Raw genomic sequence first — 17,049 nt, 5'->3', positions numbered from 1 at the left:
ATTTCTGGATCATTGAAATCTCTTCTGGGGTAAAAGTGACCTGTACAAGAAGGAAGGATTCTACCTGAATTGGAAGGGGACTAATTGGTAGGGAGATTTGCTAGAGCTGCTCAGGTGAATTTAAACTAGTCGGGCGGGGGTGTGGGACCCAGGGAGATAGTGAGGAAAGACATCAATTTGATGACTGGTGCACTTGGGAAATGGAACAAGTCAAACAGTCAGGGCTTTTCCAGCAACACATTTTCAGCTCTGATCTCCAGCATCTGCAGTCCTCACTTTCTCCTCAAACAGTCAGGGCAGGCAGGAACAAAGCAGAGAACAAGGCAGAACTGATATATTAAACTGCATTTACATCAATGCAAGAAAATTTTCTTGATAAAGTCATTAAAAATCGAAGGTGTGCCAAGTGCCAGAATTGGAGGAGTGGGGATATATTGGAGGTTGAAGTAGGCAGGTCACTTCAAATTAAAATGAGAAACCCTAAATATTACCACTCATTCCTACCAATGGGATTGTTGTTAAACCTGGTAAAATGCACCACTGTCTGTTTTGTTATTTTGAACGTTGTCTGATTTGTGATCTTGAAGTTGAGGATGCAACTATGAATGTTCCTGGGAACCAAAAGGCCAAAGATTCTTTTATTGGCCACCTACACCCTTCTGCATGGATTGAGGGTTACAGCATGGCATTTTTGGGGAAATAGGAGTGGGCATGTGCGAACATGGAAAGGTAAAGAAAATTTCAACATAGGCATCCTGCACATCTCCTGTCACTAACCTGAAGCTGTGAGATTTCATAGGGTCCGGAGACAATGTTGAGGACTCCCAGAACAACTCCCTCCTGACTGTATAACACCGTGCCACTATCTCTGCTGGGTATGTCCTGGTGGGAGAGGACACATCCAGGGATGGTGACTGTGGCGTTTGGGACATTGTCTGTAAGGTATGATTCCATGAGTATGACTTTTGCTTAGCTAGTCTGTGAGACAGCTCTCCCAATTTTGGCACTAGCCCCCCAGCTATTCCTGCGGAGGACTTTGCAGGGGTTACAGGGCTGTTTCTGCTGTTGTCTTTTCCAGTGCCAGGTGATCCACCTGGTTTTATTTCTTTGTTGAGGTTTTGTAGTGATTGATACGACTGAGTGACTTGCCAGACAGTTTTCAAGGGAAGTTGAGAGTCAACTATATTGCTGTGGGTCTAGAGTCACATGTCGGCCAGCCCAGGTAAGGACGGCACATTCCCTTTCCTGAGAAACATTAGGGAGCTTGCAAAACACATATAAACACCAGATTATGAGAGCAGGGAGAAGCTTGAATTCTGTGATTGATTCAGCTTCTCGTATCAAAAAGCTAAGCACCATCTGCAAGTCACAGTCAGGAATGTAATGAAAAGCATGAAACAAAACAAAAACAAAACTGCAAAAAAAAAAATACAGAGCTACAGATGCTGGAAATCTGAAACTAAGAACAGAAATAGATGGAGAGACTCAGCAGGTCTGGCAGCACCTGTAGCGAGCAAAACTGAGCTAATGTTTCTGGTCTAGTGACCCTTAATCAGAACTGACTGCAGCTAGGAAAAGGGTATTAATGCTGAAGACAGCAGGTGGGGGAAGGTAGTATGGGATTGGTGGAGATGGAGCCCAGAGGGAGAGAACAGCAGTTAAATAAAGAGCTAGATAATGGTGAGCCTGGAAGCAAGGAAAAGCTGATAACAGGGGCCGTAAGTGGGTGGAAACGGGTTAGTTGTGCTAACAGCAGCCCGTGTGATGACAGGACCTGAGATGTGAGGGTCAGTAAAGGAGATGGGAGAAAATGTTCAGGATCTAAAATTATTGAACTCCATTGGAGTCCTGGAGGCCACAGGGCCTCCAAGTGAAAAATGGGAAACTCATGACTGTGTGGCCAAATTCAGCTCTTACTCCATTAAAAAAATTGCTAATGAACATTACCATAGTGGGTCGGATCTCAAACAACGACAATACAAAGTATAGGAAAGATAGTCAGCTTAGCGGTATGGTGTAAAGACAGCAAGCTCTCCCTCAATATTAACGAAGGAGCTGTTCATTGACTTCAGGAAGTGGAGTGGAGGACATGCCCCTGCCTGTACCAATGGTGCTGAGGTGAGAACTTCAAGTACCTCGTAGTAAATATCACTCACAGATCTATCCTGGTCCATCCACATCAATACTACAGTCAAAAAGGCACACCAACTCCTCTACTATGGCAACATCATTCAGCAGAGTGACAATGACTCTTACCAGTTTTTATAGATGCATTGTTTGGATGGATCTCAGCATTGTTTGGCAACTGCCCAAGACCGTAAGAAATTACAGAAAATTGTGAACCCAGCCCATCAAAAAAAACAGCCTTTCTTCTATTGGTTCTGTCTACACTTCCCGCTGCCTCCCCACTTATACTCTCTTCCATCCTCTTCCTTTGGGCAGAAGATATAAAAGTTTGAATACGTATATGAACAGATTCAAGAACATCTTCTTCCCAGCTGTTATCAGACTTTTGAACAGATGTTAATGTTGATCACCTTTTGTGGACCTGTGCTCTGAAAGGCGAAAGTGAGGACTGCAGATGCTGGAGATCAGAGTCGAGAGTGTGGCGCTGGAAAAGCACAACAGGTCAGGCAGCATCCGAGGAGCAGGAGAATCGACGTTTCAGGCAAAAGCCTGAATCCCGATGAGGGAGTTTTGCCTGAAATGTCGATTTTCCTGCTCCTCGGATGCTGCCTGACCTGCTGTGCTTTTCCAGCACCACATTCTCGACACTGTATTCTGCACTCTGTTCTGCTACCCTGATGCACTCCGTATGGTATAACCTGCCTGTAGTGCATGCAAAACAGCACTTTTCACTGTATCTCGGTAAATGTGACAACAATAAATGAAGCCAAATCAAACAGCTTACTTGATTGGCACCTCACCCACCACTTTGAACATTCACATCCTCCACCACTGAAACCATTTGACAGCAGTGTGTATTGTCGGGAGGATACGCTTTAGCAACATGCTAAAGCTTCTTGACAGCACCTTCCAAAGCTGCAAACCGTGAAGGATGAGCAGAAGGCGTGTGGGAGAACCACCATCTGCAAGAATGCCTCCAAGCCACACACCATCCCGATTCCAAAATCCTAAAGAAATGCCGTTCCTTTAGTGTTAATGGGTCAAAATCCTGCGATCCCTTCTAGAGAAATATCATGGACATACCTACACCGCATGGATTGCAGCAGTTCAAAGAAATAGCTCCAGTACAAAAGGTCATGGTTTTAGGAAAAGGGGTAGCAGGTTAACACAGGAGATGAGGAGAAATCACATCTCACATAGGATTGTGAATCTGTGGAATCTGGGAGATTGAGTAAATTTAAAGAGGAGATAGACAGAATTTTAATTAATAATGGGCTGAAGGGTTATGGAGAGTGAAGTTGAGGTCGAGAGGGGATCAGCCATGATTGTGTTCAACGGTAGAGCAGGTTCGAGGGGCTGAATGGGCTACTCCTGTTCCTCGTTTTTAGGCCTTTTATGTTTCTACATTTTCCAAGAGATGCAGTGGCATAGCAGGAATGGCAGGAAAGCAGTCTAATGCTCTCGGGATCGGAGTCCAAATACCACCCTGGTGGCTAAATTCCATTAATAAATCTGGAATTGAAAGCGTGTCTCACTAATGGTTAGCACAATGCTAACATTGATTGTCATACAAACCTGGCTTTAGTTAAAGGAAATGCACCATCCTTTCAAACCCGAAAGTACTAAATACACGGGTTTTTAGGCGATGTTAAAGGAGTTAAATACAGTAACTAACTGGCTGATAGGATGACCAACTGTAACACACCAAACAGGAACATAGGATAGACAGGTCCAGCAGAACATCTTCTTGCTTACAGTGTCTTAAGTCACTCTAGGAGTTTCATAACACAAGCCAAAAACTATTTCCAACAGGCCTGGCAGGTATTCTGACAGGTTTTGGGTGGCATGGTGGCTCAGTAATTAGCATTGCTGAAACACAGCACCAGGGACGCAGGTTCGATTCCACCCTCAGGCAACTGTCTGTGTGGAGTTTGCACATTCTCCCCGTGACTGCGTGGGTTTCATTTGGGTGTTCCGGTTTCCTCGAACAGCCCAAAGTTGTACAGATTAAGTGGATTAGCTTGGGAAATGTAGTGTCACAGGGATGGGTCCCAGTGGAATACTCTTTGGAGGGTCAGTGTGGACTCGATGGGCTGAATAGCCTACTCGTGCACTGTAGGGACTCGATTATTTGAGGGATGATTTCCTTACCAAAGAAATGTTTTGTCTTCAATCATTAGCCCTACTTCAGCACAATGCAATGGAAATTAGGGACTGCAAAAATACATGGTGATGGCTCACCACCAACTTCGCAAGAACAACTCTGGATGCTTAGTATATGCTTAGCAACATTCATATCGAGGGCATTGATCTTTTAATAAAATCATTACCAACAAACTGCATTGTTAACTCTAGCCCTTAAATAGTGTTTCTCGCTTTAAGCAAACTTCCTGAAAGAACCTTATAGAGTCTAGAGTCAAAGAGATGTACAGCACAGAAACAGACCCTTCGTTCCAACAAGATCTTGTCCATGCCGACAAGATATCCTAACCTAATCTAGTTCCATTTGCCAGCACTTGGCCCATATCCCTCTAAATCTTTCCTCTTCATATACTCATCCAGATGCTTTTTTAAATATTGTAATTGTACTGGCCTCCACCACCTACTTTAACAGCTCCACATTTTGGAAATTATGATTGCAAGTCTCAGAGTGTTAGAGTGGGGTGCTGGAAAAGCACAGCAGGTCAGGCAGCATCCGAGGAGCAGGAGAATCAACGTTTCGGGCATAGAACATAGAACAGTACAGCACAGAACAGGCCCTTCAGCCCACGATGTTGTGCCGTCCACATCGGCACAAGCAAGAGCAAGAGCCTTTCATCCCGAAACATCGATTCTCCTGCTCCTCGGCTGCTGCGCTTTTCAAGTACCACACTCTCGACTCTGATCTCCAGCATCTGCCGTCCTCATTTTCTCCCAGAGTGCTCCCAAGAGAAGGGAGCAGGATGAAGCCATAGCTGTACCTTCCAACGGATTCAGAAACCTGGGTGTAAACCATGGAGCTGGCTTGCAGCAAGAGAACAAGACACAGACTTGGATTTCAGAAAAATAAATCAAAATATTCCACATTTCTTTTTATTACTGGCCTACAGGAAAACTCTCATGGAACTGACAACGAGCGCTACAATCAGGTTACTGGGGTCTCCGGCTGCTGCATTTAAATAGTGGCTACATCATGCATAACGCAGACACAGAACACAGGGATTTTTTCCTGGACCGGTTTGTAGATATATGTCTTGTGCTTGCACCTACGGGTCCTCCTCAGCACCAAGACACTTGTGTGATAGGGTACACTCATGACGGTGTTGTCAATCAGTCCATCTGGCCCCAGACAGCCCTTGTGCAGGCAGTATGCTTCCATTAGCTTCCTCGGGTATCGTGCTTGATCTTCATTTATTCTGCAGTTTGAAAAAAGGGAAAGACAAAAAATGACTGAGGAAGAGGTTGGCATAACGTGAATGGAATCTGGACTGTGACAATGCTTTAGGTCATAGCGAGTGGAGGGGTTGGAAGAGGTACGTTTTTTCAAAGTCATGGTTTGAAACGGAATCAGCGCACAGTGAGGATTTTTGTGGCCGTGCCAATGACAAACTGGATGCCCTCAGATGGCTGACCACAATGTGGAAGATTAAAGCTAGCTCTTTTCAGAACACCTTCACTGAAAGAGCGGGGGAAATCCTGAACCCTCTCAGAGGACGAGGGAGCCAGATCCATTGAAAACATTTTTTTTGAAACCAACATCAGAGGGAGTCATCATGGAACGAAGATGGTAAACAAAGCTGCAGAACAGATCAGCCATTAGAAGCGGCACATTGGGCTGAATGGTCTCCAATTCTTCCTAACCAACATCTGCCCTTTCCCAGCTGAGATGCAATGATGCCAACTGTGATCACCCTATCACTGTCTTACAGAGCGCGCGACAGAACACTGATCAGACCACACATTTCATGTTTCAGTGATTGAGGAGTGCCTAACTTCATTCATCCATTTGTAGAAATATTTGTCACCATTTTCACAACCTCAGGCATGAATTGTTCCAGTGAACAACTTTGAAAAGCCTCCGGATGCGTTGAGTTTGGAGGCCTAGCTCTCTACCGTTTATATACAGTCTAATTTTCTCAAAAATGGAAGGAAAGAAAAAAGTTAGGAACTATTAATGAGCAGAGAAGCTTTGGGGCCCAAACTACAGCCATTGCTCCAAGTGAACAAAGGTGTTTTCGCCCAATGGGCCATCTCACTGTCTCCAAGCCAGAGACTCCCACATTAGGAGTCATCATTCTCTTGCTGCCCCCCCCCCCCCCCCCCCACAAGGTTTTGAAGATGGAGAGAGTTATTGGGAGGTACTGGAGGGGTACCCTCAAAGCACGCTCCAACAGCACCATGAGAACCTGTGGTAGTTCTATTTGGTTTACTCTTAAGAATCCATGATGTAATAGCAGAAATTCCTGCAAAACCAGCCTAGCCTGAGTGTTGTGTTGGTTCTTCACCTTCTGAAAATAAATCAAACCTTCCCACTTCACTACTGGAGGCTGACACTACACATATATGACCATACTGTGGTTAGTAAATCAGCCCCTTTCACAAACAGCCCATGCTTTCTGCTTCTCCAGTGTCCAGAGACCAGGCCTTCAGCTCAATGTGCTCCCTGCCTCCATTCCTGATGAAGGGCTTTTGCCCGAAACATCAATTTTCCTGCTCCTCGGATGCTGCCTGACCTGCTGTGCTCTTCCAGCACCACTCTGATCTAAACTCTGGGCAAAAGTGAGGACTGCAGATGCTGGAAACCAATGTATCCAGTCAGCCTTTGAAAAGAGCTATCAATTTTGTCCCAGATTTCATATCCACTTCCCACAATGGTTTCCCGCTTATCCAATTCCTCTAATCAAAAAAGGTTTTAAATCTGCTTTCACCACCTCTTTAAAACAATACATTTGAACTCTGAACAACTCAACGTGCTGACACGGTCACCTCCCCCTCTGGCTCTTCTGCCAATTACCTTAAACTGGCGTCCTCTGGTTAGCAACCCTCCTCCTAGTGAGATGGTTATATTTAGTTATGCTACCAATGCCGTTCATCACTTTGAATTACTCTATTAAAATCATCATTTTACTTTTTCCAGAGTCAGGAACTGTCTATTTTGACAGGAAGAATAGAAAAAAAAACAATACTTAAAAATGGAGAGAGAGATTGCAGAGCTCCAGAAATACAGAAGAATGTTTGTGTTCTCAAGTGCTAAAGATTACTATGCAGGTACAGCAAATAATTAGGAAAGTTAATAGCATGTTATCATTTATCACAACAGCAAATGAACCCAAAGTAGAGAGATTATGCTTCAATTATATAGAGCGTTGCTGTATCTGGAATACTGTGCACAGTATCAGTCACTTTGTTTAAAAAGGATGCAAATGAATTGGAGACAGTTCAGAGAAGTTTTTTTTTAAAAAAGTATATTACATAGAATATAGCTGGATTAGGCAGGCTGTCTCATGGGGAGAGATTGGACAGACTAGGCTTGTATCACTAGGAGTTTAAAAAAGCAAGAAATAACTTGTTTGAGACATATCTGGTGTTGTGTTGACAGGATAGTTGTGAGGAGCAAGTTTCCTCTTACGTAGAACTAGGAGTTACTGCTTAAAAACAAAATCAGCAGTAATCCAGTCGAGAGAGATTTGGTAACGTTTCTTCCCAATGCCCCCATAACAGAAGGGCTATGTTTTTGGAATTCTTTAACTGATAAAGGTGGCAGTAGGACCTTTCGTAAAAAAAAAGGCAGAAGTAGACTCTTGTCAAGAAAGGGAGAGGGGGCAAAGTGTGCAGAGGACACTGAAAGACTACAGAGGGATATAGATCAGTTAAGTGAGTGGGTAAGAGTCTGGCAGATGGAGTACAATGTTGGTAAGTGTGAGGTCATTTATTTTGGTAGGAATAACAGCAAAATGGATTATTATTTAAATCAAAAATTGCAGCAGCACCTGGGTGTCCACCTGGCAAAGGTGCAACGCTCCAAAAGCTTGTGATTTCAAATAAACCTGTTGGACCTTAACCTGGTGTCATGTGACTCCTGACTTTTAACAAAGATGCATTGATACAATGGCTTCCTTCTGTAGTGGGGCTTCTATAGGGTGTCTAAACTGGAATTTATTCAGAATAAGGATTCTCTTCCCCAACCAGAGAATTGCCTGCACTGAAACATGCTCCACCCTGTTTGAATGGGTTCCCTCCATTGTAACGAGAGCGTGAACGGTCTACTTTCAGCTGGATTTTGTCATGTAGAAAGCATCTCCTTGACTTCTCAAAAGGAGAAGACATTCCCTTGGGTACAAGTTCAGGAATGTCAATGCCGGAGAAGTATTGAAAGACTGAGTAGCCTTTTTAGGTAGGCTACTGTAAATACTTTACAGCACATGAGGCCATTCAGCCAGCCCAATATGTTTGTGCTAGCTCTTTGAAAGAGCTCTCCAGTTTGATCCACTTGCCTTGCTTGTTCCTTGTAGCTCACTTACAAATGGAGTGTGCTCCAGCATTCTTGCAGGCACTGTATTCCAGATTCCCACAATTGATTTGAAAACTCCTCCTCTCCCCCTTGGCTTTTTGGGGCAATTATCATTATACACAAGGAGTGAAATCCAATCAAAATATTCCACCACCATAAGAGAACCATGTCAACCACCTGAAAGAGCTATTTCATCCAATGCCATTGAGTTAATACTGGAATACGGCATTGAGGTAGATGGTAGATGATCTAGAATGGTGGAGCAGACTCAAATGTTGCTCCTTCTCATGTAATTTATTTTGTCCTATTTTTAAATCAATTTCTCTTGTAAGTACTATTCTTGATTATGCTTGGGCTACTAAACCTTCTCAGGCAAAAAAGTGAGGACTGCAGATGCTGGAGATTAGAGTCAAGAGTGTGGTGCTGGAAAAACACAGGAGGCCAGGTAGCATCTGAGGAGCAGGAGAGTCGATGTTTCGGGCAAAAGCCCTTCATTGAGAGTCATTCCTGATGAAGGGCTTTTGCCCGAAACGTTGATTCCGCTGCTCCTCGGATGCTGCCTGACCTGCTGCTTTTCCAGCACCACACTCTCGACTCTAAACTTTGCACGCTGGTATCACCAGTGAACCTGCTCAGCTTTGCTTTTGCCCGAAACGTTGATTCCGCTGCTCCTCGGATGCTGCCTGACCTGCTGCTTTTCCAGCACCACACTCTCGACTACTAAACTTTGCACGCTGGTATCACCAGTGAACCTGCTCAGCTTTTTGGCCTCTCCTCACCTTCACATTCCTGAGGACGTTTTGCAAGAGGGATCTCGAGAGGAAACAGCCGAAAGGAGCACTACGTGCAACTGTATCTCCCCCGTCCCTGCACTCCTAACTTTCCCTTCTTCCCAAAAAAATGGCAATCCATTGAAATCGGCTGATTTTTGCAGAGGGCAGAGATTGGACTGGAGGGGTTCCTGGTCTTTCTGACTCCATGCTAGAACATTGAGAATTGTAGCTTTGTGGTGACATTAACAGACTGGTGATCCCTGAGCTATGCCTATAAGGGTTCACACCTCGCCAAGAAAGCCGACAAAATTAAATTGTTAGCTAAACTTATGGTGACCATTGGAAATAACTAGATTCAATAATATTGTTAAGGTGAGGAAACCTTGTCACTAAATCTGTCTGACCCATACAGGGCTCTAGTTCACATGGCAGTGTGGCGGACGCTTCCTAGCTCTGTGAAATGGCAAGCCACTAGACTATCAAGAAAGCAACTCACCGATATCTTGTGAAAAGGATAGTAAGGGACGATCATTAAATACTGCACCTTACTACTGATGCCAACATCATATGAATGAATCCTGCAAAGTGCCAGGCCAATTCCAATATTGTCTGTTTGCCAGAGGTTGCAAACAAAAAGATTAAGGCTGAGTATTACAAGCACAGAATCCCCCTACAGTGTGGAAGTGGGCCATTCAGCCCATCGTGTCCACACTGACCTTCCAAAGAGCATCCCATCCAGACCCACCCACTACCCCTGTCAATCCCATGGCTAACCCACCTAGTCTGCTTTTTACCTGGATGCTGAGCAATTTAGCTTGGCCAATCCAGCTCACCCGCACACGTTTGGCTAGTTACCTGTATGACCAGGGGGATGTGCTCCTTTCGCCTATCTGTGCGGTGTGCTGGTGAGACGTGTTGAACGCTTTCCCGGGTTCAAGGTGCCTTGCACTGCTCACTCCAGAGAGAGGCACCTGGTTGCTCAATTTCCATGAGAGTTCCTTGTTGGAGGGCTCAGCACACAGTTTCTTGGCTCCACTGGATGGATGAACCTTTGAGAGCAGAACAAGACACACAACCCATTCCACCTGCGAGAGAAGAGACAAACACAGCTCCCATTTATTGCCAGTAGCATCATCAATATCTTACTAAGGTTCAAGAGAAGCACTGATCCAAATCAGAACTCAGGAAATGCAACTGTGTGTTGAAAGCACATGACAGAGAGGTGGCAGCAGCTCATTCCTATAACAGATCTTATCCAACCTGGCTAGTCATAGACAAGGCATATCCAAAACGGAGGTGGAATTCTGCACCTATCCGAGCGGGCCAGGCTACAGATTTAACGCTGTCCTGGCTTGTCACATCTCACTAGGTGAGTCTTCTGAATTTTTGATATCTGATTTTTGCTCCCCACATTTGCTCTTACAATGTTCAATCCTGTAGCTCTGGCTCCATTACATCAGCTATCCTTCTCAGATCAGTTCTTCCCTCATCATTCAAGCCCACATTTAGCAGCCATCCGTTCAACCACCCACATCCCATTCTCTGGAATTTTGACTTCAAAATTCCCTGCCATTTACCTCTCAATCCTCCTTAAAAAGAAAAAAGGACTATCATACAGATTTCTGAATCGTCCTTAGATTACACAATTACAGCGATACTAACCACTGGCCAGTTCATTGCCATCGAGATGTTAAAGGTCTCAGCAATTTCCCCAGGTGAACATAGACAATCCAATCATGCCTTTGTTTTGGAGGCGAGTGGGGAGAGAGGATCCCATGGCGTCCTGGTCAATGTTTAACTGTAAAAAAAAAGTCAGAAGTCACATGACACCAGGTTATAGTCCAACAGATTTATCTGAAATCACAAGTTTTCAGAGCGCTGCCCCTTCATTACCCCTTGTGATTTCAGACAAACCTGTCGGACTATAATCTGGTGTCATGTGACTTCTGACTTTGTCCATCCCAATCCAACACCGGCACCTCCACATCAAAGCTGTAAAGAAACATCACTGAAAATGTGTTTTTAATTTTGTCACAGCTTGCTGTGCGACAAGTGTGTTGAATTTGCAATGAATTACTTTGGGACAGCCAAAAGGTGCTACTTAAATCAAAGTTCCTTCCTTGGCAGCATACTGAACTCAACATACCATATGTACTCGAGTAATAGTCGGTCTCAAGTAAAAGTCGACCCCCTATATTTGGCCAAATAACCTGGAAGTTTCCATAGATCTCATGTAAAAGTCAAACCTAGTTCTTCACAAATAACAGATCAATGTTTATGAGTCAGTGTGCTGGCCATCACGACCCCCCTCCAGCTTTCCAGTCGGCCAGTTGTTCCGCTCTGCTCCCGCTCTTCCAGTCTGCTGGCTGCTGTTTTCTGCTCCAGGTGTTGCGAATTACCATAATTTGTTGTTTTTTTTCCCCCTTTTGAGTTCAGAGATCGGTTGGGCCTCTGCTATCGATACAATATGAATTTTGACAGGCATGAATTTCAGCCCCTCAAAAATAGTATCCATGTAATAGTCAACCCCATAAATTTAACTTTAAAAAAATTCGACCATTACTCGAGTATATACAGTATTTGACAATGCAGGTGTGAACTTGTGTGCTCCTTGCTTGGAGGCACACAGTCTAATGATGGAACACATCCTGTGAAGCTGCACAATTTCTCACCATCAGGTAAAGGGGTCTATAACAGAGAGTGTCTGCTTCTGGCTTTAGATCAGAGATACAGATGCAGGTACATGTTAGTAAATTCATTAAACAGGGTGCAGACTCTCCCAGAGTGTGGCACCATCTTATGTTGTTGGTGGTTCAGGACAAGTATTTCAGGTTGGTCAGGACTGGACCAGGCCCACATACTTTTTTGTCAAATAAAAAAAAGTTATAATTTGTTCCTGGGACACAGCCAACACTGGCAATCCCAAGTTACCCTCAGGGACAAAGAGAGTCAAAATCAACATTGGAGTCAAACACAGGCTAAGCCATGTAGGAGTAAAGTACGCTTCTAAACTTCTTGGACTCTTGTTTACATTTTCATCTAAACACACACCTCCAAAATAAGCAGATGCATTCTATTCGATTCACAAAGGATTGTGTAACAATTGAGTTCAAACGCTAATTGGCCAGCATAACACCATAACAACTGGGCCACCACAGCCCTATATAAGAGGCTAGGAACATAATTAGTTCCAGTAACTAGGAACCTGTAGCCGATCAGAACAAAAATATCATCAACTTCTTTTTTGAATAAAGGAAATTATGACTTTTGCCAATGATTTTGCACCATATTGTTAGAGCAAATATGTTAAAACTTGAAAAAAAAAGCATCATGAAAGGCTGGGAAACTAATGAATGCTTTACTATTCTTTGTCAAATCCAACTGGTCATCATGTTGTAATTAAACAAGAGGAAACCTGCTTTTCCTAGTACCTTCGAGTGTTCAGAAGGGTGTTAACACCAGCTGTGCTATGTATTTGCATCAAATCAATTTGAGGGATTAAATATGAAAAACAGGTGAGCAAACCTTCCCAGAATTGATGTTATCTTTGACAAGTTGGGACAAGGAAAAGGCCATTTATGAAGAAACATACCATGTCACAGCAGGATAACATGTAGGGTACATTTACTGCAGACTGCTCAGGTTATCAATGGATGGGAAGTATTGGTGCTACTCCCCAACTCTAAATAAGATGCTACCATCTTCTCCTGAAGACGATGGCAGAAGGAGATAAAATACACAACGAAAAGCTGTTTCCACTAACTAACAGTAAAAAGATGAGGAGACACAGATTATGGGTGAAAGATAAAAAAGGAGAAATACAAGGAAGAACAACAATTAGCAGTGACTCAGAACTCACTGCCCATGAGAGAGGAGGAAGTGAAGACAAATTACTAATATGAAAAAGAGCTTAAGTGGGCAGCAGGGGGAAGTCAACTTGCAGGGCTAACAAGATAGAACAGGGAAATGGCTTGCTTTACTGTGAGCTGGTACAGCTTTGATGGACCCAGTGTGTCCTTCCATGTCTTAATGACAGGGAGTTGGAATTCGACTACCAATGTGGATGGCTCAAATCAGAAAGTTTCCAGACTTGACTTCATAATGTGTAATCCAGAACACAATTTTCACTGAGGGAGGGGCTGGGGGAATCGTTGCAGGACACAATCAGTATTGCTAACCCTACAAGCAGAGCACCCAAACAGGCAAAGGCTGAAGTGTGCAGATCTCAGCTTGTCTCAGTCCTCAGGGACTTTGTACCAACTGTTCCCGATATTAGGTAAAAACAATGACTGCAGATGCTGGAAACCAGATTCTGGAAAAGCACAGCAGTTCAGGCAGCATCCAAGGAGCAGTATATTGACAGACCTTCTAGCCCATAACACCCCCACCTCCTTCTCGCACTGGGCTGAGACACGCTCATTAAATGCATCCCAACAACGCTGTGGCCAGACTTCTTTATGACTCTTTCACATCAATCTGTTCCAAATCAGGGAGCCTTTTGTGCTGGGCGAACATTTGTGAAAACACATTGCAAATGACCAAAACTTATTTTTACTGACGTCTGCTATTCTTTAATGGTTATTAAGGAACCTGGCAATCAGACTTTCAATTCCAACCCAAATCTTGGGGAAGTGAAAAAAAAATCAATAACTAACTGCAAAACAAAAAAAAACAACTCCCACTGTCATCATGTTTATCTAGACCTCAGGATATCCCAAATGCTTTAGGGAAGATTAATCTGTAGCAAAGTGAAAGGTAGCAACTTACTGTACATAGCAAGGTCCCACAAACATGCACGTGGATTCATGATTCAACCTTCTGTATTAACTAGCGACGTCTCAAGAACATCGCTGCTCTTCCTCAAAACATGTCTTCTACATCCATTTGAAAGATCTAGACTTCATCTAAAATACAGGAACTCTGACCAGAAACTCTTTTGAAAAAGCCTGGCTAATACATAAAAGAAAAGAGGAAAAAAAAAAAAAAAAAAATCAGGAAATTCCCCTTCAACTTGGAAGTCAATCCTTCAAATTCTAGTGACCAGGCTGTTTCCAGTCCAATACCATTTTCTTTACATGGTTTTTTCAACCACTGACGAAGTTGCCAATTACCTTATGATGTGATCTTAGTAAACCTAACTCTGTTAAATATAGAAAATGAGGGCAGTTATACAAGTGACCCCGAGCAATATTCAGATTATAGTAAGCAGTCTCCATCCCTTTCCAGCCATATTTCTTCTGTGTTGAGTCATTAACATTAAATAATGAAATGGTTACCAGGAGTAAATTGGATGCCTACTCAAACTTTCCAAAAACCCCCAAAATATATAAATCCCTTGCCTTGACTGCTTCTACATTTGATCAACATTAGGTCCCTTTCAACACTAAGCTACAAAAATGTTACTCTATCAAACTCTGTGGTGGTTTCATGGCACAATGGGTAGTGTATCTGAAAGAAAAACAGAAATTGCTAGAAAAGTTTAGCAAGCCTGGCAGCATCTGTGGAGAGAAATCAATTTAACTCTTCAGGTCTAAACCTTTTTCCAGTAATTTCTGTTTTTCTTTCAGATTACCAGCATCCACAGATTTTTCAGGTTTTTTTTTGTTTGGGTTGCGTACCTGCCTTTGAACAAGAAGCCCCGAGTTCAAGTCCCACTTACAGACCTGATGGCCAAGCAACGCACAGCAAAACAGCATGAGGATCAATCTTCTGAAGGTGGAGTGTCTTTGGAACTCCTTGCCACAGAGTCAGGGCAGAGTCCTTGTGTACATTTAAGGCTGAGATAGATGGATAGACTCTTGAGCCATCGAGAAGATCAAGGGTTACAGGGAAAGAGCAGAAAAGTAAACATGAGGATGGTCAGTTCAGCCATAATTCTACTGAATGGAGGAATATGTTCAATGGGCCAAACAGCCTACTTCTGTTCCTATTTCTTATGATCAACCTGCAAATCCTTCCAGATGCTAATGCTCAGAGGTAAGACAGCACGAGAGAGCAACAATCAGTATGTGGTGGGAAGTATTGGAACTATGGATGGTGATGGTAGAGGTGTCATACTATAACACACATGTCACTACAGCAATTCAAATTCCAAGTGAAGCACTGCCATCCAAGTTGAGACATCCAGAAGTGTTTCCACACCCAGGTTTTGCATCATCCAAAAGACAGAAATCAACACATGTGGAACAAAGATCCATTTGTTCTCTCAGGTTGATGTAAATGTTATTTTGAAGAGCAGGGAACCAGTATTCTGGTCAATGTTTGTTGCTCAACTAATATTAAAGATATAGTTCACCTGGCATCACATTGCAGATGGTGGGAATACGGTGTGCAAATTGGCTGCCATGTTTTCTACATTACGTCTGAAGAAAATACTTCAAAAGTACTTTATCAGAGTGCTTTGAAACATCCAGTGGGTGCAAATGGTGTTATATACATGCAATTCTTTACTTTACAGAAATAGTATCAAAAGGACAATTACATCTTTTAACATCCACAGAAAGATCTAAATCCTCATACATGAATTAAAGTGTAGCAATTGATTGGAAGCAAGCTCAGTTATCAATCTGTACAGAGCAAGAGCCCGCAAACTCAATTCCACGAATACCTATCGGAATCTGACTGTGGAATGTTAGCCAGGTCACAGAGAGACAGAGACACCTACTCTTCTTTGAATAAAGCCACGGGAATTATAAAACCCACCTAAAGAGACAGACTTGGTTTTATTATCACAGCTCCAAAGCAGGCAGTTCTGATAGTACTGCACACCCCCAGTATTATGGTGAATTGTCAATCTAACTTAATGGCTCAATTCCTGGACTGCATCTACTGCTATTAGACACTAGCAGCAGGAGAGAAGAGAGAAAATATGTTTGAGTGTGTGAAAGAGATGAGGAAGAAGTGAAGGACAACTTATTGTTAAAGAGAGAGCACAGTAAGACAATACACTGGAAATAGATAGTATATAGAACGTTACTGCACAGTACAAGTCCTTCAGCCCTCGATGTTGCGTCAACCTGTGAAAATAATCTGATGTCCATCTAACCTACACCGTTCCATTTTTATCCATATGTATGTCCAATGCCTATTTAAATGCCGTTAATGTTGTCAAGGCTACTACTGTTGCAGGCAGGCCGTTCCACACCCCTCCTACCCCCTGAGTGAAGGAACTACCCCTAATATCTGTCCAAAATCTATCACCCCTCAATTTAAAGCTATGTTCCCTTGTGTTAGCCTTTACCATCTGAAGAAAAAGGCTCTCACTGTCCACCCTATCTGATTATCTTATATGTCTCAATTAAGTCACCTCTCAAACTTCTTCTCTCCAGTGAAAACAGCCTCAGTTTCCTCAGCCTTTGCTTGTAAGGCCCTCCCTCCATACCAGGCAACATCCTACGAAATCTCCTCTGAACCGTTTCCAAAGCTTCCACATCCTTCCTATAACGCGGTGACCAGAACTGTACACAATGCTCCAGATGCGGCTTTACCAGTGTCATAGAGTCATAGAGATGTACAGCATAGAAGCAGACCCTTCGGTCCAACCCGTCCATGTCGACCAGATATCCCAACCCAATCTAGTCCCACCTGCCAGCACCCAGCCTATATCCCTCCAAACCCTTCCTATTCATATACCCATCCAAATGCCTCTTAAATGTTGCA

General features: G+C 43.3%; 1 protein-coding gene across 1 annotated transcript in view; it reads right to left on the bottom strand.

Moving 5' to 3' along the window:
* Positions 1-5,173: 5,173 nt before the first annotated feature.
* Positions 5,174-17,049, bottom strand: part of LOC122560269 (interleukin-17D-like) — a 14,570-nt gene continuing 2,694 nt past the window's right edge. Inside the window, exons 2-3 of the mRNA XM_043710795.1 lie at positions 10,246-10,475; positions 5,174-5,522 (exon numbers count right to left, since the gene is read on the bottom strand). Of these exons, the coding sequence (XP_043566730.1) occupies positions 5,282-5,522; positions 10,246-10,475 (471 nt within the window). The 3' untranslated portion in view covers positions 5,174-5,281. The remainder of the gene's footprint in view (positions 5,523-10,245; positions 10,476-17,049) is intronic.

Source organism: Chiloscyllium plagiosum, chromosome 20 (genome assembly GCF_004010195.1).
Source record: "Chiloscyllium plagiosum isolate BGI_BamShark_2017 chromosome 20, ASM401019v2, whole genome shotgun sequence".
In the NCBI taxonomy this organism is placed as follows: domain Eukaryota; kingdom Metazoa; phylum Chordata; class Chondrichthyes; order Orectolobiformes; family Hemiscylliidae; genus Chiloscyllium; species Chiloscyllium plagiosum.
Note: the sequence above shows the minus strand (reverse complement) of the source record. Positions and strands in the feature narration are given on the sequence as shown.